We start from the raw sequence: 27,629 nt of genomic DNA, 5'->3' as shown, positions 1-27,629 counted from the left end.
ATTGTAAGTAAATAAATATAGAAAACCCTAATTTGCCAAAAAGTAGATGTACATGCACACACACACACACACACACACACACAGATATCAAACTAGGGTTTTATTCAACTTTAATAAGTGAGAATGTTTGACTGGACTTGGTCAGAGAAGTGGCAAAAATGTCTAACATTTCATAAATAGTGTTAGAACAAGTTGGTAAATCCTTTGCTTGATTGAGGGAAGGCAGCCTAACTTCTCCTCCTCACCTTTACAAACCCCTTCATCTTCATTTTCATCACCTTCTTCATCTTCATCATCATCATCTTCATCATCTCATGAAGGACTCTGTAAGGAGAGCAGTGAGGCAATACAATAGATCGGATACACCGCGCATTCGATGGACCGAAGATCTCCACCGTCTTTTCGTCGAGGCCGTCAATTGCCTCGGAGGCCATCATAGTAAGTTTCTTTCAAGATCTTGCATGTTTACCCCTACTTTGCCTTTTCTTGCACCATGCATGCATGCAAATATATATATATATATATATTTTATATATGCATGGTGATCTATTTAATTAACTTGATTGATTTCTCATTAGTTAATTTTGTTGTTCTTCTCAATTCTCTATTTTTTGGAAGCAATTAAAACTAGAGATCTTTCTATAAACATATATATAGAGAGCTGTAAACTTTTGTAGGTTTGGTCATGTATATCTTAATAAAAGAATAATAATTTTGTCTGCATGATAGAGAGAGAGAGAGAGAGAGAGAGAGAGAGATGCATGAACCTTGGAAAAAAAAAGATGATAAGCTTTATATATATATATATTAGTTGTATGGATTTGATAGAAGATTTAATGAACACATAATTAAAGAGAGAAACAAACAAGTGTTTGCATCTACTTAATTTTGATTTCTTATTATTGTACTTCAACTCTCATTGGACCATCTAGACATGCACTCATGATCAGTTTAATATAATCTTTCTTAATTGTTTATTTATTTATTTTCATTTTTTTTGCTTTTTTTTTTGAAGAATATATTATGATTATTATCATTGATTAAGTAATTAATGTTTTATACTTAATATGCAGAAGCAACTCCAAAGCATATACTTCAATTAATGGGTGTAAAAGGACTCAGTATTTCTCATGTCAAAAGCCATCTTCAGGTACTTCATTCTTTTAATTCCATCCCAAAACTTGAAATTAATTATTATTTGTTTTTAGTTATTATTTCATATGATTAATAATTATTTTATTGTTTATCAAGTGTAATTCTTGCAGGACAAATTAAGATACGTATAGTAGTACTGACACTATACATTAAAACAGATTTCTGAACTAATTAATTCTGCAAACTATAGCAATGATATATTTCATATGATAAATTATTAATTAAGAACTGTTTATAGCTAGAGTTCTGTTTTTTAAAAATATCTGAATAAGATTATTCTTAATTAGTTCCTATAAATCTATAACTATGTCAAGAATTTCTTAGTTTTATATTTTAATACTCAGCAAAATATTACATTTTCTTAATTGTTAATGGTTAATATGATTTAAGGATATATAAGCATAAAATTTCAGTTCTATTATAAATGACTGGATTACATTATATGCTTGTTAATCTCTAATTTATGTCACTAAATTAGATGTTGAAGAGTATGAACCAAGTAATATATATAAAAATATATATTTATATATATTACTTTTGGTACCAAATCATGAAAACATGTGATGGAAAATAACATTCTAAGGTTAGATTTTTTTTTTTTAAAAGAAACATTAGTTTATTCTATTTTTTTTTTTCAAAATTATTAATTTTGATGTTACTGTAATTATATTCCTCATTAGATTTTGCTCTTCTTAATGTTTATATTATATATTTATTTATTAATTTTGATTTAAAACCCTTAGTTATTAATTAAGAGTGCATATTTGCAAAAATTTTATTGCTTTTTATATATTTCTGCAAATCATTCTTATTTATTTATATACCAATTTTTTTAATAAAAAAATTACTACAAAATTTCTGTAAAATATTAATTAAAGCTAACAATTACATCTTCCTCTTCTTTTATTTTAAACAAATAAAGATCAATTTAAGCTTTTATAAAATTTGTAAGTTATTTTTCATCCATAACTTTGCATTAAAAACAAAAACAAATTTAATTTTTATAATAGTATATTAGTAATTACTCACAATTTTTTTCTAATAAAAAATATTAAGGTGCAAGTTCGACACTCTTTAATTCCTCTAAACTAAAATCAAATCAAAGTGAAACTCATATGAATATTTTCTTTATATATATAAACCAATCATTAATAGTTAATTGGTCAATGACCTTTTGGTCTATTGACATAAGGTTTTTTGTATAGACTATAGAATGCTCATGTTATATTAAAGAAGCGGGTTTAAATTGCAGCTCACCCAAGGTGAGCCACAGATGTGTGGAATATAATTAGCTCTACACCGGTGCACGTCCGAGGTCATATTGCCTGATTCCAGAACTGGGGTATACCCTAGTTCTGATCTATCACAGCCTGACATGTGTCATTAACTTTTTTCTGAGGACGCACGTCAGACTGTGATAAGTCAGAACTAGAGAATACTCTGATTCTGGAACTAGGCAATATGAGCTCTGCACACCCATGACATGACTTTTTCTACCGTCATCAAAATAATAATAATAATAATAGTAATAATAATAATAATTTCATTTTTTTAAAATACTTCATAAATAAACTTACTAACAACTAAATTTAATTGTTATAATGTTTCAGATGTACAGAAGCATAAGCAACCAAAGCTCAAGTCTCACAATTTTAGTTTCAGATCATGAAGTCCTCAACAACTCTTTGTCTGAAGTGTAATAACTCTTTAACTCAACATATTATATATATATAATTTTATTTTATTTATATTTTATCTAAAATTTAAAATATATTTTTTTATCATGCTATGCAGATCATCAGTTGAGGAAGTAGTTTACTTGCGAGACGAAAATTCTCAAGTCGATAAACAATGCGAGTTAACTCTATCATCCTCTTATGAAAAATATGAAGACAATGAGAGAACAAATAATCGAAAACTGATGTCGAAAAGAAAATATACCGATAGTACTAAATGTATAAACAATAGTCATATAAATTTAGAGCTCACAATTTCATCACCAAATTATTGTTCTTGATTATCAATTAATGAATTATATGAACTTTGAGGTGGTGTAAATTTGGAGCTATGTAATTGAGAAGCATAATGTATGATTAGTTGTTAATTACATATTCAATCACGAAAATAAAGTTTATATATATCAATGAGATTTGATATTTGAATGTAATTAATTTCACTCAAAATTTTATGGGTCCGTTTTGATTTGCAAGTAAGAACAACCAGTATAAGCTATACAACACAATATAAATGGTTAAATTCCAACATAAGTGCTTATATGTTTAATGTTTTAATGCTCAACATATAATTTTTCTTATATTTTGTTGTGATAAAAAATATTAAAAGAAATATTATCAATTTTTATTTTAACTGAGAGTAATTTTATCTTTTGGTTGTGCTTATGATTTTTTTTAAAATCTATGAAATTATGCTCTATTTAATTATCTTTTACACTAAATTACTGTTTTATTTGCAAAATAAACCGATGATATATAAAAAATTATGTTTTGTTGTACTTCAAATTTTCTAGTATCAAAAGAATCCGATGAGATCATAGATTTTGTTGCATGGGTTCTATCAATTTAATTAATTAAAACAGTTTTTTAGGGAAAAATTACCATACCATTATTTCACTATAAAATTTCAATGTTTTTTTAATATTGAGATAAAAGAACATCATGAAATGAAAAAAATGAAAGGACTGTAGAAGAATTTGTGCAAATATGAGTTTTTCAGGGTGTATAGTAAAAAAATCCCAACAAATCCGACCCGATTACGAAACTATCGGATTCGGATCCTATACGACCCGATAACAAACCCAGATCCGATATTCATTCCATAGAAATCCCTCTCAAAAACCTCGTCTTTGGAACCCTCGCGAGAAGCTCGCAGTGAAACGGAGCAGCGATGTCGGTGCTGATCGTGACGAGCTTGGGAGACATCGTCGTGGATCTCCACGCCGATCGATGCCCTCTCACGTCCAAGAACTTCCTCAAGCTCTGCAAGTATGGATCTCTATGATTGATTTGTTATTGAGTTGTGTTTTGATGCTCTTATTTTTGAATTTTTGTAATTTTTGGTGTAATTTGTTGGATTCTTGTTGTGGATTTGAGTGATTATGTGTTTGTTTGCAGGATGAAGTACTATAATGGATGTTTGTTTCACAAAGTTGAGAAGGATTTTTTGGCGCAGACTGGTGATCGGACGGGGACTGGCACCGGTGGTGAATCTGTTTACAAGTTAGTGTTTTTATTGCTGCAAACTTGTTCATGGGACTGATGTTTTAGTTGGATGATTGTTTACTTGATGTGCATGTGATCCTTTATTTGTTAATACTACTGCGGTTTATATAGAAATTGAAATGTTAACCTGCATTGTTTCTTTTGTTTTGGAATTAATGTACTGAATTAAGTGCAGAATGTGGCATCTTGGTGCTATGTTGGTTATTGTGAGCTATAGGAGTGAATGCTGATGTGTTTTTCGGTGAATCAGTTGGCTTAGTTTAATGGTTCTGTAACTAATTCACTATCTTAGGGCAAATGCCAGGGCAATAGGATTCATATTTTTGGTAAGGGCACATTAATTGATGGGAGTGAAACTGTGACAGGAGAAACTGTGTATACACTTTTAAATTTTATAGTGGGCTATATGTCATATTTACATTTTTCAATGAGAGCATAATGTTGAGTGGGACTTAGATTAAGCTTTTAGATTGTATGTGCTATTTGCAATAGAAGTGCTATTGAAATTTCTTGTGCTATTTGCTGTTCAAGGCTTGTCTGATGTGTTTGTTGTACTAGTTGCCATAAGTGCATTATACATAGTTGCATGTATCATATGACTCATCAACATTTTCAGTCACTGGACAATGCCTCACATTTTCATTTCAGATTTTTGTATGGTGATCAGGCTCGCTTCTTTGATGATGAAATCCACCCTGATTTAAAACATTCCTAAAACTGGTACTGTGGCAATGGCCAGTGCTGGGGAGAACTACAATGCTTCTCAGGTAGAACTTTTGCTCTGTTATGTTATGATCCTTTATTATATATATATATATATATATTTCCTGAACTTGATGATGATTTGTTTGTTCATGTTTTCAAATATGAGATACCTATGTGGTAAAAATATAAACAAGCAAGTTTCTTGTCAGGGACGTTTGATAATCTACAGTTTTGTTCCCCTGCAACTGTTTTGATATGAGAAGTGTGAATATTGTTCCATGTTTGAAGTTAGTTTTGTTAACAACTAGTTTTAGTAATTTAGATTGGAGCTTCAGTGAGGGACAAGTAAGATGCTGAAGGCTACCTTATGATGAAGCAGACTGCACCATACTAGATTGGCATCAAACAAATTTAATATGTGAATTAGTTTGTTTATATTTCAAATGTTAATGAATGATTTTGTTGGCTATTAACTATTCACATTCTAAATCTTAGCCATTCCTCTTATATTATTTATAACAAATTTTATCTCTGCACTTGGTATGAGAAAAGTATAGATAATTTACAATGTACATAACTACCTATAAGATGATCATGGTGAATGTTACTCCTTTGAAAATCTGTGTGGATGACATTAAAACTTAAAAACATGATCACTATCAATAGCTGTTGAATCTTTAAGGGACTTAGTGCCAAAACATCTTGGATAATTGGAACCTTCGCTCTTTTCAAAGTTCAGTAACATCAAATAGGCAACACTCTAATATAGCTTTTTTAATTTTCTTTTTTATACAGGATAGGGACTAGTGAATTTGCTTTTGACAATTGTTTAGGACATGCATCTGTGGGAAGTATGAGTGAATGATAGAAACTTTACCTTTTCTTTTGTAGTTCTATGGAATCAGTCTTCTTTGGCAATGCCCCTCATTTTGAGTGAGTATAGGTTTAATGCATATAGTGTGATGACTTGTCTGTTGTACGAAACATATTTTTCACAGAGAAGACACTTCTTTATTTACATTTTCACAAGAGTTGCAAGCTCTAATTCTTGTCCTACCAAGCAAAACTCTAATTCTTAGCTCTTATTGATTCTTCTGATACTTCTCTTTGATATTTAATCATTATGCGGTTGATCTAGCTCTTCTCTCATTATGTTTTGTTTGTTGTTTTTTAAAGTTCTATTTCACACTACGGGATGATCTTGATTATCTTGATGGAAAACACACTGTAAGTGTTTGTTTTATTTTTGTATTCTTATTGCAATAAATTGCCAACCAAATAGATGAGATAAATCCACAACATGTGCAGGTATTTGGGGTGGTTGAAGAAAAAGAAGGCTTGGACACCTTGGCCAAAATAAATGAAGCATATGCTGATGATAAAGGCCGGCCTTTCAAAGATATCAGGTTTGTTTTAGGTTTGTTTTATCATAAATTTTGTCATTAAATTCTGTATTATAAAATTAGATATATTTTTTTAAAATCAATGGCATTTATTTTCATTATTCTACGACTGATTATTGATGTCATCATGCAGTGATAATTGGTTTATTATTCATTGATTGTTTTTTTCCCAGTGGTTCATGAGTGAGAACTCTCTACTCCATTGGTATTAGAAACTTAAGCTAAAGATTTATAATTCAAAAACTTCTTCACTATTGTTTTAAACTGCTATGTTTGACTAAGAAATCCAAAAGACTCAATAAGTTTTACTTGATTCCTTGTGTTGTCTATGATTGCCATTATTTCATCTTGACTTCTGTCAGCAGACTATTACAATAATAAATTGTTTTCTTTTTCAGCAATATTTTACAAAAGCTGCTTTTTGTTAGCTGTTTTCTTACCCTTGTGTTTTATGAAATATATATATATATATATATATATTTCTCATGATCTGTGATAACCCTCCTTCGTGATGTAATAGGATCAAACATACATATGTCCTGGATGATCCTTTTGATGATCCACCCCAACTTCCTGAATTTATTCCAGAGAAGTCTCCAGAGGGCAAGCCACCAGAGGAGGTAATCAATTAGTATGATCAACTTGTCAATAACATGGCACTTGAAAAGTTAATATTAACTCAAAGCTTCTCATACATTTGAAGTATGTTATGTCTGTACATTATATAGGAGAGCCACTTCCAATGTGCTTCTGCTACAGTTTTTAATAATCTCATAGTCCATCAATCATTTGGATTTTGATTCTGTTCATGACTGAGGGCCATAATGGAGTGTGGTATTTGAGTAAGATGATAAGTGCTAAATGTTAACCATGAAACACAGACTTCTTCAAGCATCGCTATTGGATAATTGAGCTCATGATATGTCTTAATTTTTAGTTCTTCTTCTGCTAAACTTATGTTGCTTGGCATTGCCACAATGCAGATAGCAGAAGAGCGTTTAGAGGATGATTGGGTTCCCTTCGATGAGACAGTGGGGCCAGGAGAGCTTGAGGAGGTTATCCGCAAGAAAGAAGCATTTACTAATGCAGCTCTTCTTGAAAGTGTAAGACCTACCACATAGAATTTTTGCATCTTGCCATATGAAGAAGTGACTTTTGTCTATTTTCTAATTTATCCTTTTGTGTGGACAGATTGGAGACATTCCAGATGCCGAGATAAAACCACCAGAGAATGTCTTATTTGTTTGTAAACTTAACCCTGTTACACAAGTTAGTGATCATTGTTTACTGCTTTGGTGTCTTCTAATATGGTCATGTTATGCTTTTAATTTGCATGCCTTAGTTTTATAGCAACTTGGAAGACAAAAAAATATTCTATATTGGTTTTGCTCAAGATCATCTTCTTTAAAGAATTGGCTACATTCTTGGTTGAAATTTTTAAATATGCTCATTGAGGTCTTCCATATCTCAATCCTAAATTTTGTAAGTGATGTCTCTCTTTTATATAATATACCGGTAAATACAGGATGAAGATCTGCATACAATCTTTTCTCGTTTTGGGACGGTAACATCGTGAGTTATCCTATTTGATGTTCATCTGAGAAGCTGCTCCATGTTTTCTCTATCATGAATAAATTGCTTTTTTTTTTCTTGTTTGGTCGCAGGGCTGATATAATTCGTGATTTTAAGACTGGAGACAGCTTATGCTATGCTTTCATTGGTGAGTTGTTTGCTTTGTTTATTGTATATCTGCTAAGTCTATTGCTAATTTTTAAATAATACGATTTATTTGTTTACAAGAATGTTAATGTGAAGTACTAAAGCAGAAAGATTGCATCAAGTTGCACCTACCAAGCCTTGAACCCCAACTCAATAACCTACCAAGGCTTGGTAGGTTATTGAGTTGGGGTTCTATAGAAGTTATTTCTGTGGATTAAGTAACAGAGAATGATTTTGGCTTTCGCAGCAATGATTACAATAGGCTTTTTGTGCTCAGACCTAATTTGAGCAACCTGACACCTGAAATGAATAAGTTGATCATCTTTAGTTCCTCCCTAATACTAGATTTTTACTTGTCTCAACTGGATGCTCATAAGGTTATTACAACTCATCTAACTACTATGAAAATGAGTGCAAGACAACCCAAAAAGAAGTGTAGAGATGACACATGGATTAGAACCCTATACTCAGACCATGAAAAAAGCCAATTGCTATCCTGCTGCAACACTGTAGATTTTAAATTGGGTCAATGCACAGATGCCACCTTAGTTTCAGCATTTTTTTCATTTTTGAAATGAGTCAGTACTCTATTGGAACCTTTTTGCATATGGAACATGCTTTTATGAAATGACAAACAGGTGATTCTTAGGGAAAGATTGTTTTCTTAAAACAATGAGTGTAAGCTTATATATATTATTGCCAATAGTAATTAGTCATTAATTTTCACTATGCAATTTTTAATCTTTTCACTGTTTTTGTGTGCTGATTATCATTCACATTATATTGCTAGAATTTGAAACTAAAGAGGCATGCGAACGAGCGTATTTTAAGGTAATTGGTTTTGCTCTCTGCATGACTGTGAGCTTAATTCATGATTCCACATTTTCATTCTGATGCTTTTATCTGTGATGCTATTGTCTTGGTATTTTGTTTTTCTTCTACAGAGTCTGTGTTCAGAAAATCAAAATTAATTTGTCTAGGTTTTCACAATATCATGCCCAATACACAGAATTACATGTCTTGGTCAATCTACTCAGAATTTAGTTTAAATGAATCCATGGTTTTTCCATTGTTTACTTATCTCTTTATTTCAAAATGATCATATTGATTCCCAAACAACTTAATTGTCATGCATATTATTGTGCATTGACCTAAATGTATCTCAACTTTACCTTTTATCTTTTAGCCTCAATGTCCTGAGATTTCGGTGATGACCAAATACAGCCTGATGGTAAGGATGCAATTTTTTTGCCCTTGGGCTTGAATAAGGTAACAACAGTAAGGGCGCCTAAAGAAAAACATTGCAAACAAGCATTCTTTGAAATGTTTCTGAAGAAAAGTAAGATAAAAATATTTAAACTTGGTTCTAATAGCATCTTAATTTAGTGATGGTAAGACCTTTTAGAAATTAACCTATTTAGTCCATACAACATAGAAATCTCAAAAGGAATTTACTGAATTTGTTTAACAGTTTGAATTATTTAATAGATTCTACTTTCTCCTTGATGACAACCAGTTTATAACCACTCCTACTGGACAGAAACAAATTGAGTTGAGTTTTCATGTAAATGTTAATGAAATAGTTTTCTCATGTAGTTTGTGTTTCTTTCTGTAACTTAATGATCACAACAGATGGACAATACATTAATTGATGACAGAAGGATACATGTGGACTTCAGCCAAAGTGTTGCTAAACTATGGGGACAATTTAGACATGGCACAAGGAATAATACCAATAAAGGTGAATCTCTACCTTTAAATTTTATAAGACAACTGACTTTCAGAAATTTTTTATTTTGGTTGTGGCTACAAACCCTACCACTCTTTTACTCTTTTTTGTGCAGTCTTATCCCCCATAATACCAACAGGTCCATAATTTTTTTTTTCTCCCTGATGTCCCTGCAGGTGGCTGTTTCAAGTGTGGTGCTACTGATCACATTGCCAGGGAGTGTGGCAATAGCTCTAATAACAAGCAACAAGGTCCAAAATATGTTCTTAAAGATGACACACAGCGTGGTGGTGGTGGTGGTGATAATAAGAGGTTTGTTGCTTTCTAACTCGCACTTAACAAAAAGAAGGATTCATGTACTCATTAGCTTAGCTATCTGTCGCAGATACGAGATGCTGTTTGATGAAGATGATCTGCAAGGCCAAGAAAAATCAAAGAAACGGAAGGTGGATCACCGGGATGCTGAGCGGTCAAAACAGAGAGACAATGAGCGTATATCAACACGCGGACCTGATGATGATGACGAAAGAAGAGGTGGCAGAGATCGCTCGGATAGACACGGACGTGATGATGATCCAAAACAAACTGGCAGAGAGCGGGTGGACAGACCGAGGCGTGATGATGATCATCCAAGAAGAAGAACTGAAAGAGACTATGAGAGGAATCGAGGAACTGAAAGGGCTGATGCTCATAACAGGGATAAGGGAGCTAGAGAAAGGTATGAAGTTAGAGAGCAACATAAGCGGCATGAAAGCAACAGACACAAGGGCAATGTAGATCACAGAAGTTCAAGCAGCAGTAGACATGCTAAGGAGGGATCGGATAGCGACAAGCACAGGAAGTACGAGGGTGATCAAGGGAGAAGGAACACGGATAGCAATTTGCAAAGCAGAGGTGATGAGTTTCACAGAGAAAGACAACACAGGGATGATAAAAGAAAATGAACAATTTGCGAGCATCAAGCTTGTATCTTTCATAGCATGTAATGTAATGGCCTTCTGTTCGTTATGCCTGAGATTTGAATGACACTTGTAAGTTGTAACTTGGTGTTTAACCAATGGGTTCAAATTACTGTGTTTATCCTTTATCAATTGGGAACCAGGGTTGATAGAAATTCATCCATACAATAGTTATGCTCTAATGCTGAGTGATGATCTTTCTGTTTTGTATTAAATGTCACATTTAAACTTTGCACAACTGTTTCGATTAAGTGATCTATTGATAGCTGAGTATCTATTAGAACCATTCACAATGATTTCACGAAAGTGTAGTTTTTGGGGTGTGCATTTAAACCATAACTGAATCTCTACTGCTTTGCTGAAGTATGCGCACATCTTTATCTTTCTTAGTGGGTGGCCTAATCATGGCAAAAACAATTAAAACTGTACATAAATATTAAAATTATCATTAAAATTTAAAATCTAAAAAACAAATTTATGATAAAACAGTTTTACTTATGTTAGAATCACTTAGAGCAAAAATGTTATATAAAACTCTATAAATGATAAATAACTCGTTTCTTTTTTCCTAAATGTGACAGTTAATATAAACTGACAGGAGGACCAGAGCCTAAATGTTAAATACAACTAGGCTTATCAAATTAATTGTCCATATTTAACCAGCCAGTAGAATAGTATGTAGACAAAACATAATGGACAGATTATTGTCACTTTACATGAAATACAACCAATTGTTCCTGTAAAACGGTACATTCATATACACATCCTCATCATGTGTTGCATCAGGAGCACCCCTCTTCCATCTCTCTCAAAATAGTTAGCAAAAATATGATGGACAAAAATAAATTTTAAATGGAAAAGGGATCAGGCAAGCAAATTTCCATAAACAAAAAAAAAGAGACCAGTTCTAAGTTACTGTATTTTCTTCTTGCTGTGCCGGTGGCTGTGGTGGTGTTGGCGGTGGTTCAGTGTAACCCGGCGGTTGATCTCGTGGATCCCTAAACATTGAAAAGAAGGATATGATGCCTTCAGATGAAGCACCACCTAAAATCCAGAGCAGGATGGAACTCAATGGGTTGGGTAAGTTAAAGCCCGCAGCGCCAGCTTCTCGGGGAGGATTTAAATCTGGAAACTGGAGAATTTCACTATTTGAATTGGAGTTGCTTGAGGTATTTCTTGCAGTTTGTTCTTGAATCCTATTAGTATTCGGGTTAGGATTGGGTGGAACCTGATCAGGCCCTGAGACGGGTTCTGTTCCAGTTTCTGGTTCGGTATTTGTTGTGTTTGCATTTCTCACATTTACTCTGGCAATGAGTGTAGAAGTGTAGATGGAAACCCCGGGTTGTTGGTGCAGCTGTGCCCTTGTCCTTGTGTATCGCTGAAGTGCCGGGACCTGAAGAAACATGACAGGATTAGTTGGGTCTGATAAACTTATGATTGTTAGGGACAGGGGCGATGAATTGCATATGCTTGATAGACATGAATGGTTGTGGAGACTCTTAGTTTTCACCATAAATGAGGTAATAATACCTTTAGTATAATGTTGAAACATACAAAAGAATGTCTAAGGGCTGAGTAAAGCAAGGAAAATATAGTACCTCCATTCTTTTTTATATGTAGTTGTTAACCGAATTTCACGTACCAAAAAGTTTAGTTATTTCACAAAATTTTAAAAAAAAATAGTTATATTTTTAAAATTATCCTTAATTTATATCTTCGCATTTCGCTCACATATTTAATTCCAATAAGAGAGTTGAATAGAGTGTTAATAGTAATTTTAGAAAAAAAATATTAAATGCTTCTTGATGTTAGAAAATGACGGATAAAAAGAAACATGGATTTGTGAGTCTGTGACAGATAAAAAGAAACAAATGAGTAGTTTTATATGGTAATTCGACTCTGCATTGTAAGAGTTGGAGCCGTTATCTTAATGTGAAAACCCCGATACTTCGTGAACGGATTTCAATATGGATTTTAGTTTATTAGTTATATAAAAAAAACTACTAAAAGAATGAACCTTAAGATAACACAAAATTACCTCAAAGCGATTCCAGAAGTAAAGAATCAAGTGCTGCATGAAAGCTGCAGTGGTTGAGAAGGCCAAATATGAAAAGCCTAGTAAGTAGACAAAGAACATTAGTTGATACCAAATGAGAGTAATAACTAGGTTTGCAAAACTCAGCTTACCCTAACAAGATATTTCGAAAACTCAACAAAAAAGAGAAATTGCAAGTGATTATAAACCATCAACACGCCACAACACAACATTGACTATTATGAGAGTTCCATAAAAGTGACATACCATATGAATAGGAAAAGAAGTAAATGTGGAACACCAGAAAGTAGAGCAAGAAGAAGCGAGGGAAAAATTGCATTGATATTGGAGTCCGAACACTGCAAAGAAAGAAAAATTACAATGATTAATATCTTCACAGCATATCCTCTGTGTTTTTAAGTAATAATCAGATAAAAAAAAAAATTTCAGACACTAACTAATTTTCTTTTAAGGCAAACACTGCAATATGGCCTCATACAGAAGCATTGGGTGCTCAAGCCTCGATCGACCACTTTTAAATGTAACATTTGTTATCCAGGGGTAAAGACCACTTCGCATAGTTTGATGAAAGGAATAGTCAATCTTTTCACAAATTACATAAATGCTTATTACCAAAGAATACAAGGACTAGAGGATTACCTGATCAATGTAAACAGCTCACACAGCCACACAAGGGTTAAGACCAAAAATGCTAGTAGCTGGTCATCATAGAACTCAAATAGGAAAAAAAGGATTCCAATCATTATCTGCAGTTAGCATGAATAAATCAAAATCAGAACATTGTTTGCAAACAAAAGATGAGGAGTTTCACTTAAAGCATCCATAAACTTCAACAATACTTAACAGGCACAAAGACCAGAGATTCAATAACATGCACAAAGATCAACTGAAATGTGGGTAGCCGGTGGCGAGCATGGTGCTGTAGCTGCACTGCAGTAGCTCAGGAAATGCAAATGCGTCAAAAAAAAAAAAAGTCCAATAATATATGACATGAAACATAATAATAGGCACAAACCTGTGAACCTGAGCATACGAGACTGGGTTTCTCTAAGAGTGAATGACACTGACATGGTCGTAGTGAAGAAAACAAACAAGGACATAATAAGAACACCACATTTGGTCACAAAGTAGTCTGCATAACAAAGGAAAAGACTCATTAGAATAAGAACATTAAAGATGCTTCTACTAAAAAAGCTGCATGAACTTTTGAAGCTAAAAACTACACATATATTACCTACTTCTAATTGATAAAATCTCAAGAACAAAACAAAGGCAATTTTTAATATAAACTCCACATTTAAACAAGAAGATAGACAATCAAGCAAAACAGAACCCGCCACGCGACACGGTGTCCTCTCACTATTCTGACAAGTTTAATGGTCTAATAGTAACAGAAGGAATGTCCATATGTGTTTGGCAATAATCTCTGCATTAGAGAGAATTAATTCCTGAGTCAAACCTGTTCATTTTTCACCTTCTAGAAAAGTTCAAGGAATTTAAGACTGTTGCATGGCTCTGTAAACTTATAATGCATACACCATAGAGCAGGTATCCTCAGACTGGACAGTGCTTTTGTTTCAGCAAGAGCTATGCTGGCAAAAAGTAACCTCAAGCATTGGATTTGTTAGTGATATTTGCATGGTATCCTTCAAGTTAACAATTAATTGAATAATATGTATATTTGAGAAATTTTTACAAGTTTATCTAATTGCTGGATCTTGCTCTGTGAAACCCTTTAATGAGTCATTACTATAAATGCTGGCAGAATTTATCTATTTATTCGTGCAAGCTACTGCAGATTTTCCAGATAATTCCACTCGAGTCTGTTAAAATATGGAGAGAATGAACAGAGGAAGATAATCATTCATGTCATAATGTATACAAGTATAAATAGGCACAAAAGTAAATGGGCTATATAGTAATGGGTTTTAACACCCCGTTCAAACACAAGATGGATCAGGATGATCTAAGACACAGAGTTTGAGAAGATGTAATCAATGTTATTCTCGAGCTTGGGCCTTGTGAAGAAATCGGCAACTTGAGACTCAGATGGCACATACTGAAGAGCAATGGTAGACTGCTGACAATGTCAACGTGTGAAAAATGCATAAACACCAATATGCTTGGTCAATTCATGCTTCACGGGGTCATTGGCAATCTGTATAGCACCAGTTTTGTCACAAAGAAGAGGAGTACGAATATCACATGAGACACCAAATTCAGCCAACAACCAATGAAGTTCGGCCTCAGTGCTAGAACGTGACACTGCAGTCTGTTTCTTGGACCTCCATGCAAAAAGAAAAGCGCCAAAAAATATGCAATAACCAGTGATGGACCGGCGGTCAACAGGGTCACTCACCCAGGTGGAATCCGAGTAAGCGCGAAGCTGAAACGGACTGGAATAGGCATAAAACAGACTTCGTGATGTTGTCCCACTCAGATAACGCAACACACGAAGTAAATGGCTATAGTGAACTGAAGTAGGAGTTCTAACGATGGCTCAACACATGAATAGCATGAGCAATATTCGGCCAGGTAACGGTAAGATAAACAAGACTACCCACAATTTGACAATAACGAGAGGGATCTAGTGGTGTGCCATCCGTAGGTCTAAGCTAAACATGAAGCTCCATAGGTGTGGCAGCAGTCCGTGAATCAATAAGGCCAGAGCGTATAATGAGGTCATGAATATATCAATGCAGAGAAAAATAGTAACCATCATCTGTAGAAGTCACCTCAATCCCCAAAAAAAATAGCCGAGAGGTCCTAAATCAGACATTATAAACTGCCAGCTGAGACGTTGCTTCACAAAAGCAATATACTCCAAATCATCACCTATAATCTACATATCATAAAGCAGAAGCAAGGTGCGACCACGCTGAGAGGTATGAATGAATAATGCAGGAACATGATCGCTGGACAAGAAACCAACTGCATGCACCACAGAACTAAATCGCTCAAACCAAGCACATAGAGCTTATTTAAGACCACAGAGAGCACGACGAAGGCGACAAACATAACCTTCAGATGTCTCAATGCCAGGGGATGGATGCATATATACCTCCTCATGTAAATCACTGTGAAGAAAAGCATTCTTCATATCCAAGAGATAGTCCAAGAGTGAATAGCAGCCACAACAATTAGGGTGCGAACAGTAGTCAGATGAGCCACAAGAGCAAAAGTCTCATCATACTCACGGCCATGTGCCTGCTAAAAACCACGAGCCACGAAGCGAGCCTTATAGCGTTCCACTGAACCATCAGACTTTGTCTTAACCTGTACAACCACTTGCATGTAATTGGAATGGCATGAGCAGATCAATGAACAAGATCCCAAGTGCTACCTCTTGATTAGTGTTGGCTCATATACAACACCAGTAGTAGGAAAACCATATTTGTCAGGTGCAGAAATAGTACTACGATCATGAAAATCATACTGAGACGTTGAGACAGGTAATAGACCGCCAGACATTGCATCAGTGGTACTGGCCGGAGCATCAAAAGGAACAAGAATGGGGAGCTGCAAATCTTGAGGAACTTTAGGCCGACGACGATAATGAAAAGGAAAGGTGTCAGTAACTGAGGGTGAAGGTATAGTGGAAAATGGAGCTGAAGGTGGAGTAAGAGATGAAGAAACAACAGGAGACTATAGTAGGAACCAATTCCATAGGAGAAAGTCAAAGAAACAAATTAGACTCTGTGGACAGAGGGGAAGAGGGAGATTGAGTAGCTGAAGAGTAGAAATAAGGACAACTCTCGTCAAAAGTGACATAACGAGATATGCGAATGCGACGAGCAGAAGGGTCATAGCAACGATAACTAGTGGTGTCAAATGGGCCGTGTCGGCCCGGGCCCGGCACGAGTTGGGCCGTGCTGGGCTAGGAGTTTGCGGCCCGCGGGCCGGCCAACATGGCTCGGCACGCCAAATGTAAGTTTTTTCTTTTTTAAATTTTTTTTTTTGGGTATATTTTTTGTTTTTTTAGTCAATAAGGCTTTTAGTTCTATGTTTTTGAATTTTAGTATATATTTTTATATTTTTTAGCAATTTTAGGGTATTTTTTTATATTTTTGGGGTTTAAAATAAAAAATATAAATATAATATAACTGGGTCGGGCCACGTGCTGGGCCAACCTTGGTGGTTGGCGGGCCGTGCCGGCCCGGCACGATTTCTAGACGGGTCGTGCCGGCCCGAGCACGCATAGTGCATGGGCCGTGTGGGCCCTGGCCGTGCCGGGCAGGGCCGGCCCGTTTGACACCACTAACGATAACCCTTATGTTCAAGACCATACACAAGAAAGACACTAAATCGATTAAGCTGTTAACTTGGTACATTCACGAGGTACAAGTAAGACATAACAGACACAACCGAAGACCCGGAGATGATTATAATGAGGAGAGCCAAACAAGATTTCTCCATGACATTTACCCTGAAGAGAAAAGGATGGCTGCATGTTAATGAGATAAACTGTTGTGGAAACAGCCTCAACCCAGAAATGGGCAGGAACAAAAGACGGAATCAAGAGAGTCCGAGCAGTCTCAATCATGTGACAATGCTTACGTTCAGCGATCCCATTCTGCTGATGAGCAACTGGACAAGAAAGTTGAGGAAAAGTACCCTCAGATGAGAGAAATTGACGAAAAATAGTAGACAAACACTCCCCCAGAATTAGAACGAAAAACACCAATTGCAGTAGAAAACTAAGTGTGAACCATGCTAGCAAACGACTGATAGATAGATAACAACTGAGATCGATGTTTATGAAGTAGACCTAGGTATATCTAGAGTAATCATCAATGAAAATGACAATACTTGTGACCACCTTTGGAAGTAAAAGGCATAGGAACCCAAAACCCAAACATCACAATGAACTTAATTAAAGAGACGACTAGACTCAGAGATGCTTATAGAATATGGGAGTTGTACTTACTTGCCAAGCTTACAACCCGAACAATGAAAACCAACGCCAATAGACACACTACCCATGACACCTTGATGAACTAAAGAAGACAAACGTGAGCCACATAGATGACCCAAGTGATGATGCCATTGTGGAAAAGCAGCAAAAGCAGGATCAGTGGAGAGCGTAGTCATAGTGGAAGGAAGAGGAAGAGAAAGACGACCTAGAACGTAGAGTAGGCGAGAACCACTACGGCGATGGCCAGTACCAATCACAGCTTTGGTCCGACAGTCCTGCACATAGAAAGAAAAATCAACAAAACAGTTAAGGTCGTTGAGTTGACCAACAGACGTAAAATTCATAGACAACTAAGGAACGAGGAACACATCAGGAACAGTAAATCGAGAGGTAGAAAGAATCCCTTGATGTGAGACAGAACAAGAACTTTCATTAGCGGTCTGAATATTCGTGCTATCAAAAGCAGGTCTGTAGGATGAAAGCTAAAAACCATAAGAGGTTATGTGAAAAGAAGCCCCTACCCAAGAGGAATTAGTACTTGATGCTGACATTGAGGCAACAGATCCAGATGTTCGAACGGAAGGATCAGAACAAGAAAAAGAGCCAAGAGCAACTCCGCGACGAGATCCAGAGGAGCGCCTGACCAAAAACTCAGCAAGCTGCTCAGGATGTAATTTAAAGCAGTTCTGAGGACGATGACCCGTCTTCTTGCAATGGGTGCAGATGAAAGCGTCTACAAAAGAAGAAGAAGAACCCTTAATCACTGCATGTCGATGAGAAGCCGCCAAAACAGTGTGTGAGATCACTGAAGTAGTAGCAAGAGCACGAAGATGTGTATCCTCAACAATCAAGGCGGGAAGTGCTTCAGCAAAGGTAGGAAGAGGAGTACGTCCCAGAAGTTGAACGCATATCAGCTCAAACTCAGAGCGGAGGCACATCACAAACTGAAACATGAGGTTCTGTTGCTCATGTTTTTCTTTTGCGACACAATTCTTACAACCGGAGCATCCTTCGGCACCATAGCATCCAATTGACCAGATACACGAGTAAATACCGTGCAGAATTCCTCCACTGATAGATCCTGTTGATGAAGACTATGAAGGTTTTATAGTAGGGAGAACTAGAGTGCTTCACTGGTGTGTAAATAGCGCTGTTGAAGATAGTCCAAATTTCTTTTGCTGATAAATGATCGACAAAGCTCATCCTTATGGAAACATCAATACTTAGTGGTGTAAAACAGGCCGGCACGACCCAGGCCCACAACGGCCCACGCACTATGCGTGCTCGGGCTGGCACGGCCGGTCTAGAAATTGTGCCGGGTTGGCACGGCCCGCCAACCACCAAGGTCGGCTCAGTACGGTGCCCGGCCCGGTTATATTATATTTTTATTTTTAATTTAAACCCCAAAAATATAAAAAAAACCCCTAAAATTGCTAAAAGAATATAAAAAATATCTTAAAATTCAAAAACATAGAACTAAAAGCCTTCTTGACTAAAAAAAACAAAAATATACCAAAAAAATTAAAAAGAAAAAGAAAAAACTTGCATTTAGCGTGTCGGGCCATGTTGGCCCGAAGCAGGCCGCAGGCCGTGCCGACCCGGGGGCTGTAAACCCCTAGCCCAGCACGGCCCGGGGTTTGGGTCGTGCCTAGCCCGAGCATGGTACTGTAGCATCGTACTTGGGCCAAGCAAGGCCCAACTTCTGCCGGGCCCGGGACGGCACGGCCCGTTTGACACCACTATCAGTGCTCATGCACAAGATAGCCTTGACAGCAGCCGCAGCAGTCATCACCTCATCAGGAGGATCGTCAATTAGATGAGAGACTAGACCAACTGATCGCAAAAACATGCGCACCAAAAATGCCCACTCATGATAATTTTGACCATTAAGTCTAATATCGGTGTGAGGAAGAGCACCACTGCCAATAACCGGGTCAGAGGACTGAATTGGGATCGACATATTTTTTTTTATACTGCTATATATCACTGTGCACAGTTAATGTTACATGTCACTGTGCATAGTACTGTGCACGGCACTGTACACATCACTGTATGTTGTCACTGTGTTTTTCTCCATGCAAGTGTCTCATGTAGGTGTCTCTTTATGCTTGTTTCTTTGTGTTTGATCCTTGAATAATATTCCAAGAAGACCGGCGACGCGAGGAAAGAGAAGACCGGCGGCGACTTGAGCAAGGTCAACGTAGGCCGGCACGTCATCTTGAGGGAGGCCGGCGCGACAACTTAAGGGAGAAAAGGGCCGGCGGCAACTTGAGAAAGGAAAGGACCGGCGGCGACTTAAGGGAGAAGAAGACCGGCAACTTGAGGAAGGCCGGCAAGTTGAGGAAAGAGAAGGAGACCGGCGACTTGAGAAAGGAAAAAGGCCGACGACTTAACGGAAGTCAGCGAAGATGACCGGAGAAAATGATCGGAATTAAAATTTCTCAACCCGCTCTAATACTATGTTAGAATATAGAGAAAATGAAGAGAAGATAATAATCATTCATGTCATTATGTATATACTTGGACACAAAAGTAAATGGGCTATATAGTAATGGGCTTTAACAAAGTCATCTTTTGGTATTTGAGATGACAATTGATCTTTACCCACCAGATCTATTTAAAATATAATCGGTTTCTCTTTTCAATGAAAACCATTCCCAAATTGCTCTAGTGAATATTTTTTGATCATGTTGATATTACTTTGTAGCTTTTCTGTATACTAAAACAATTATTGTCATCACACCGCCATTCATCTCATGCGCAAAACTCATGTTTTAGAATAACGTTTTTCATCCAAAATTTTATATAGTATATCATTACAGGCCCCATTCCGTTCCTATAAAACTTCCGCAAGCTTGAACAGAAATGGAGAATTTCGCTAATGCATATATTGGTAATATCTTATTATTATCTGAAACATCTACCTTCCAAATCTTACATCTATGTTTCGCCAAATCAAACAACACTATGTATATAAAGAAACATACACAGAGAATTCACCCTGAATGGTAGTAACGACTAATCTAAGATTGATTGAAAGATGCTCATGTTAGCCCTTGGTTCAAATCCATGCCTAAAAATCCTACTGCTCATCATAAACTTCCTCTTTTTTTTTCTTTTCCACAACAGGACCATAGGCGCCTTATAAATTTCATAGAACCCAATGGTTCCACCTTTTCTTGAAACCAGTTAAGAAAAAGCTTTTAGTAATTCTATCACAAGAACACATAACTCTGACATCATTATATCACCCCCTTACCACATGTTTTTTCTTTGATTTGTTCACAAACACATATACCATCACTAACACTTCCACTAATCAAATCATAATACTTCAAATTAGCAATCATATGTGCAGCTCAGTACGTCCTTGCATTAGAAAAGTAACTGCTGACTTCTTTTAGACACAATGATGACTATACCAGAAATATGCCATCCGTTGAATGTAAATAATGAACAAAATGCTCAATTCCCTCTAACAGATTAAATTATTCTTGAGAGAACAGCTCAATTCAACAAACCTCCAAACCTTGCAGATCCTTCTGATGGTTCATGCCCGTAACTAAGATCATAGAACTCCTTTGTTTGGTAGTTATAAAGGTAACCTGCATAATTTCAGCACCATTCAATAAAAGTTCTGAAGAAAACTAAAAATTGGAAATGCTGCACAGCACATACTTCCATATTTAGAAGGAATGACAACAGGTTGCCGTTACACGTTGCATAAGCAATAAACGACGGAAACTTAGAAAAGGGTTAAATAAAGAACATGAACAATAAATAAATCACAAATGAGATGAATAAATAAAAAATCATTTTCTTGAGTTATGTGCCCACCTGTACGCAAATGTTAGGAAAAGTGTGACAGAGAAAAACAATAAAATCAACAAAAAAAAAAAATCTAGCTATAAATTAAACATATTTGAAACTCAAATGGAAAGAAGGTAGCCTACTTTTAAGCAATTACAAATGGATGGAATAGAGGTGGAAGCACCACACAAACAGCAACAACAACAATTGCAAATTGATGGAATAGAAGTGGAAACACCACATAAACAGCAACAACAACGACATAAATAAGTCTCATCCGTGACTCTGGAATAATTTTAAAGCACATCACAAGCAATTATGTCAAGTCTCGGTGCAAGCCATACATTTTATATAAGAGCTGGGTTTTGCTTCCACAATGCCTGTGGTGTGATAATTGGGTTCCCACATTTACATGCATGACACTTACCAAAAATACTTTGACCGGTTTGAAAATGTTACTTAATTTCAACAACATATGTTTCACCAGTGATTAAAACATACAATGAATCAATTTAATTAGTGAGTAAAAACATAATGTACCCATATGCAGAATTTAGATTCTATGATAAATAATCTGACTATATAGTTAAAGTTTGCCACATCATACTATTGTAGTCAAGTGACAATATCCTTGATTAGATTGAGGCATGTTGGACTTTTTCTCCCACTATCTTGTACAAGCCCAATCATACTTGAATCAACATAATTTTTTCTAAGGGTAAGGACAGGCTCGAGAAAAATCATGCATGTTTCTAGGACACACGAAGGTAAACTTTCAAGTGAACATGTCACAGAAAGAGTATAAAAGCATAACAGACAGTCCAAACTGAATCAATGGAAATTGTTTGCAACAGAAACTGAGATAACATTGTATCTCAAGTGTGTACACCATTCAGTTTGTGTGCATAAACCATTGGAAGAATATGATCAAGCAATCAGATTGATTAAATGTGATATCAATGTCTCATGTACTTCATGTATTTCAAACATCAAGTTAGAGTAAAAAATTTAGTACACATATAAAAAAACAACAAAAAATAACAGCAGAATGTCATAAGTTAAGCAATATCAGCCATTTAATATATCCTCTTCATTTATAATTTAAAAAAAAAAACCACAAAACAATGACCAATAGTTATAAAGCCAATACCTTGACCAGGAGAGTTCAATAAACTGTTCATAAGTATTGTATCATAACCAACAAAGCTATTGATCAGAAGTTGTTGCCACCTGTACAGGAGAAAATTTGATTAATAGAACATTAGTAAACATGTTGATGTATGCAATGACAATATAATGGCTTCCTAACATAATTCTTACACAAGGATCTACAAGCTTAGAAACCAAAAACATCAACTCAAATCACACATTCCGAAAGTTGCAAAGACACTTAAAAATAAGGCAGAGAATTTTGACAGAGAAAGATTTGTACTAGAACCTGTTTCCGAAGCAGGAGTTCTGAGCTGATAAGGTAATATTAACAGTTTGTAAATTGTGCCGAGACTTTGCTGCTTCTGGAAGTAGGAAATATCCCTGGAAAATATTGTCCAGTTACAAAAAAAGAAAAACTGAACTTAGATTTTTATTAGATATTGAGATCTGTATAAAATCTGTCAAACTTGAGAGATCCTTCATACCCATGGTGTGCAGGCAGAAAAAGGGAGATATGCATTAAAAAATGTGACAGAGGAATCTTAATATAATATGGTTTTTTAAGATATCTACAAATAACAAACAGAAAATTTGCAACAACATTACACCTTCTCAACAGTGTACAGATAAGTTGGCTCAAACGCATTGCTTCTTTTCTCGAGCCACTGCACTGCAATGAAGCCCAGAAATTAGACAAAGCTAAAGATAAAATGGCAAGAAAATAGTAACGGTAATCACAAAAAAATGAAATAACAAGAGCATGCATAGTATACACGTATACACACACGTGCATATACATACATATAAGATAAATATATAAACAGATAGGTATGTATAATACGAGTCAAATTCAAGGGTTTCTTGGAGTACCCAACAGGTTAATGTCCGATGTAGCTAAAAGGGTCCTTTGACTAGATCCAACTCAAAGATACCTATGAAAATATTCCTTTTCAAATATATAATTACAGATATAATCAAAAACATCAAGAGAGGCCAGAGAGGTTTGGGGCATGACTTGCCAACAGGTCACAGATGAATAATTTCAAAAAAATAAAAAAATAAAAAAAAAATAAAAAAATAAAAAATAAATAAAGAAGGTAAAACATGAATGAATGGATGAATTCCTATACAAGGTAAGAGAGCTAACGTACCCTACAAGATTAGAATTTGAAAATCATGTCAAAAAAATCCACACAATTAGAATATTGGAATACATGGGTTGTCAAGCTAACGCACATTAGCATGGAGTATGCTGCATGGAGAAACCAGATGATAGTCCATAAATGCATTGCAAGAGTTGAGAAAAACCCTTGATGTCACATGTAATTTAAAAAAATTCTACCCAAGGCAGCATGCTGTTTTTCAGTACTTATTTCTCTTTTTAATCTCCTCTGACTAATAGACTTAGCCCAATAAATTTTTAACTTAATGTAAGACATCTTGCTCAGAGTATCATAAGACAAAAAAATTGAAAAGCTAAATCGAAAGGAGGAAAAAGAGTTCACACGTAAAACAATGAATTCACCTAAGAAAGCCTTGAGATGCTCTATTTGGAACATTTGCAAGAACTTCGAGATATCCATAAGCATATTCCACTCTTTGATTTTCTGCAGACCAATATTTATTGCTCAAAATACATTTCTCTAATTATTTAAAACAATTGTCACAAAACAGAACAAGCATGAAAAGCCCTATTTACTTATGAGACCAGGCACCACTAGCACTCCCATTCACTAAAAATGTAAAATGAGATTTTGTCTTCAAGTAGTAATATGAGAGAGCTATGTGATTCTTCTTGCAAATGTAATCAATTCAATCCCAAAATCCAGCATATAAAGATGATAACTAGCTAAGAAACCAATAATGTGAAGCATACGGCCAATAATGTTCATAAAATGATGAATTGGTTGGCATTTGGATGCCCATCTTTGAGTACTCTCAAGTTTAAAGTTCAGTATCAGCAAATTGAAATTTTATAGGAGTTTTCAATTTGAATGTGTATCATCGCATTTAAAAGTCCTACATGCAGAACAATTGGAGTGTACAACAATCATAATATCACATACAAAGTTTACTTTATTAGTGTAACTGGCAGTGAATCATTATCATTGTTTCTATCAATCATCCTGAAATTTCAAACAAACAGAACACCTACATATAGACATAATAAATTGCTGTGTTACCCCTATCTATGATGAAGAACATGCTAGTACATGCATGATTATTACCATTCCACTACATCTAATAGAAAGGAACGAAGGTCTGTTTGTATGCAGACAAAGACAAGTCAACAAATACTTGTCATGAAATATAACCAGATGAACATCTGAAAAACATAGCAGAAAACTAAGATAGTATGGTGAAACTCCATAATCTTTAGAAAGAGACTGGAATCCTTAGCCAAACAAACTAACCCAGATCATATTCTTTTGCAGATTAACACTTATCAATGATAAGGAAACATTTTTACAATATATAAAATATGATGCCAATGAAGACAAGATCAGGAATTACTGGTTTCATTAAAGGCTCTCACCAAGACCTGACGGGCATTGGCTGAGAACTTTCTTGCATTTTTCCAAAATGAAGAAATTTGCATGTTCACCTTGTTGAATAAGTGACCAACAGCTACTTTGAATGACTCCCTAGAAGATAAAGCACGAGCTATATGCAGATCCCCTACTTCTGTAGTGATATCTGCTTCACCAAAAAAGACACAGTCTTGCTAATTTCAGTTACTTTTATGCTTGATGATTAAGAAATCATTATCACTCTTTCAGTAATATATAAATTTGCTTCTAGCACCTGAACCAATCCAACTTGACCAGAACTTGGCAGAAAAAATGGCGAATACATCCCCATTCACATCTGGCATTTTGTAAGTTGCAACTGAGCTTTCTTGTTTCTGAATATCCACCATACTCTGATGAGCTGGGCTCTGAGACCAAAGCCCAGCACCAGTTATCTGCAATAGCAGCAAATCCGTTCTATTTACAAGGTTATAATCAAGAAGAGATGTTCTATAGTGTATGGCAGAAACAAGAAACTGTCCTGGATTTTGACTATGAAGTTAATCAATGTGGAAATGATGCAAAAATATTCAACAAAGAGAGTTAAATATATATATATATATATATATATATATATATAAAGCTACTGACTAGATACAGATAAAATCAATAACACACAATGAATCTGCATCCGTGTCTTAATGTGGCAATGGAACAAAAGCCTTCAAAACCAAAAGGAAGATTAACATGATTAAAAGAAAATGTTTAAAAGTACTATGTATTCTGGAGCCATCAAAGCAGAAATTTTCTAAAAGGAAAAGACAATATCAGTGTCAGCATACCTTAATCTGGACAAGATGTGCTTCTGTAAATTCAATCACAGAAAGCTCATTGGAACAGCCCGGCTTCACATGCAAAAAGGAAAATAAAAAGAAACATAATTCATGATCTCTTCAAAGCCAATTAACAAGAAAGTATAGCCATTAAGATACACTAGATAAAACTTCCCATATATTACATGCTTGAGTTAGATATTAATCATAATCACTCCGTAATGCATTACAAAGAATCATTCTGTAATGAACCAAGGGATTCAAGGAAATACAATCACCAGTCACAGGAAAGAACACAGACCAAGCAACTTATAAGCTATATAGTAGCACGAAAATATAAGTAAAATAAGGAATACTCCCCTTCTTTATATATATAAAGAAGGGAGAAAGGTCGCAGAGGAAAGGGGGAGAAATTAGCTGGTTCTGTGGGTCTGGTCAATGATCGGAAGTTTGTCAGAGCTTAGAGTATTGTCCATGAGGGGAGTATTCCTTATTTTACTTTTATTTTCGCCCTCCCATATATCTATGGACTTTCAGCATTAACTTCTAGTTGTTGTTCTTCTATTATGAACTTAAACATGAGGATGTGTTGCTTATTTTGGTGCACGGATCTTGCACTTAAAAAAAAATCTCTTATCTTGTTGATTATTGACTTTACTAGCATATTAGTTGCTTAGTGTGTGGTTTCTTTCCAGTGATTGGTGATTGTATTTCCTTGAATCCTTGGTTCATCACATTGGACTATCTAAATAATAAATATGCATTGAACTATCCATACATTTAGTTAGCATGTCCTTGAAATCCGTGACACAGAAACAGAACCTCAAAACCTAAAATGAGATCCGGCACATATACAGAAGTAACAGATACTTCAATCTGGAGAAATGATCCATATTTACAAGGATTTCCACGCTTCAAGAACGCAAACCTCATAAATCTCAAGCCCAAATTCAAACAAAACATAAATTTCATCTACGTTCCACAAACATACCTACCGATTCAAGGACACCAGCAATCCAAAACTACAATCCAAATCAATTCCGCACAAAATCCAACCCAAAAACGCAAAAAAGAAGCGATGGAGATCAAGAATCAGACCTGCTGGACGAAATTAGTGTGCATGACGACGAGGACGCAGAAGAGAGCGACGGCAACGCCAAGGTAGAGATATTCGAGCGTAGCGCGGATCCTCGGCGTGAGGAGCTGGGAGAGCATCCCGGAGAGCCGAGCATGGACGCGGAGGAACGTCTGCTCCGGGTCCATCAAACCCTAGAGATCGATTTCTAGGGTTCCAATCCCCCTTTCCGGAGAAAGAAGAAGAAGCAGAGGATTTGGGGAAAAAAAGGTACTCTTTTTCGTTCTGTTTTGTTTTGATGCTGGGTCTTTTACAAGAAACTATCGCTGGGAAAACCCTGTTTTTTACGCTTAGCCCCCTTTATTTCTT

The 27,629-nt window shown here is 35.6% G+C and overlaps 3 protein-coding genes across 5 annotated transcripts; 2 read left to right on the top strand and 1 right to left on the bottom strand.

The window, feature by feature from the left end:
* The first annotated feature begins 300 nt into the window (after window positions 1-300).
* On the top strand, window positions 301-3,172 carry LOC120263221 (myb family transcription factor MPH1-like). Its single transcript, XM_039271093.1, has 4 exons — window positions 301-438; window positions 1,074-1,150; window positions 2,766-2,851; window positions 2,950-3,172. Exons 1-4 carry the CDS (start codon window positions 315-317, stop codon window positions 3,170-3,172), a joined length of 510 nt encoding a protein of 169 aa, XP_039127027.1. The 5' UTR covers window positions 301-314.
* An 838-nt stretch (window positions 3,173-4,010) lies between these two features.
* On the top strand, window positions 4,011-11,131 carry LOC120263809 (peptidyl-prolyl cis-trans isomerase CYP59-like). The gene is given in 15 exon segments (XM_039271790.1): window positions 4,011-4,157; window positions 4,287-4,391; window positions 5,043-5,106; window positions 5,108-5,161; window positions 6,276-6,326; window positions 6,408-6,505; window positions 7,023-7,122; window positions 7,486-7,605; window positions 7,694-7,771; window positions 8,028-8,074; window positions 8,167-8,222; window positions 9,012-9,052; window positions 9,854-9,962; window positions 10,127-10,262; window positions 10,336-11,131. Coding segments are annotated over 15 exon segments (1,716 nt in total). The 5' UTR covers window positions 4,011-4,059; the 3' UTR covers window positions 10,895-11,131.
* Window positions 11,132-11,588: 457 nt separating this feature from the next.
* LOC120263409 (membralin-like protein At1g60995) lies at window positions 11,589-27,559 on the bottom strand. Of its 3 annotated transcripts, XM_039271298.1 has the most exons (16): window positions 27,284-27,559; window positions 26,195-26,257; window positions 25,648-25,807; window positions 25,379-25,539; window positions 24,368-24,449; window positions 23,451-23,512; window positions 23,129-23,223; window positions 22,841-22,920; window positions 21,402-21,485; window positions 13,981-14,097; window positions 13,810-13,895; window positions 13,605-13,711; window positions 13,212-13,303; window positions 12,948-13,024; window positions 12,138-12,302; window positions 11,589-12,041 (listed from the first exon to the last, which is right to left on the bottom strand). In XM_039271298.1, exons 1-16 carry the CDS (start codon window positions 27,446-27,448, stop codon window positions 11,817-11,819), a joined length of 1,821 nt encoding a protein of 606 aa, XP_039127232.1. In that variant the 5' UTR covers window positions 27,449-27,559; the 3' UTR covers window positions 11,589-11,816. The 3 variants fall into 3 exon arrangements, with proteins under 3 accessions (XP_039127232.1, XP_039127230.1, XP_039127231.1); XM_039271296.1 differs by having other exon boundaries at window positions 11,589-12,302; window positions 27,284-27,558; XM_039271297.1 differs by having other exon boundaries at window positions 11,589-12,302; window positions 25,448-25,539; window positions 27,284-27,558.
* Between the last annotated feature and the right edge of the window lie 70 nt (window positions 27,560-27,629).

The sequence above is a fragment of the Dioscorea cayenensis genome, chromosome 6, assembly GCF_009730915.1.
Source record: "Dioscorea cayenensis subsp. rotundata cultivar TDr96_F1 chromosome 6, TDr96_F1_v2_PseudoChromosome.rev07_lg8_w22 25.fasta, whole genome shotgun sequence".
NCBI lineage: Eukaryota > Viridiplantae > Streptophyta > Magnoliopsida > Dioscoreales > Dioscoreaceae > Dioscorea > Dioscorea cayenensis.
Note: the sequence above shows the minus strand (reverse complement) of the source record. Positions and strands in the feature narration are given on the sequence as shown.

Excerpts from the sequence above, each read along its gene's own strand:
- LOC120263409 (XM_039271296.1), bottom strand. The coding sequence starts at position 27,448 with ATGGACCCGGAGCAGACGTTCCTCCGCGTCCATGCTCGGCTCTCCGGG. Across the intron at positions 23,224-23,450 it reads ATCTGTACACTGTTGAGAAG|GGATATTTCCTACTTCCAGA; the intron begins GTGTAATGTTGT and ends AATATTTTCCAG. Across the intron at positions 12,303-12,947 it reads ACTTCTGGAATCGCTTTGAG|GTCCCGGCACTTCAGCGATA; the intron begins GTAATTTTGTGT and ends ATGTTTCTTCAG.
- LOC120263221 (XM_039271093.1), top strand. The coding sequence starts at position 315 with ATGAAGGACTCTGTAAGGAGAGCAGTGAGGCAATACAATAGATCGGAT. Across the intron at positions 439-1,073 it reads TTGCCTCGGAGGCCATCATA|AAGCAACTCCAAAGCATATA; the intron begins GTAAGTTTCTTT and ends CTTAATATGCAG. Across the intron at positions 1,151-2,765 it reads ATGTCAAAAGCCATCTTCAG|ATGTACAGAAGCATAAGCAA; the intron begins GTACTTCATTCT and ends ATAATGTTTCAG.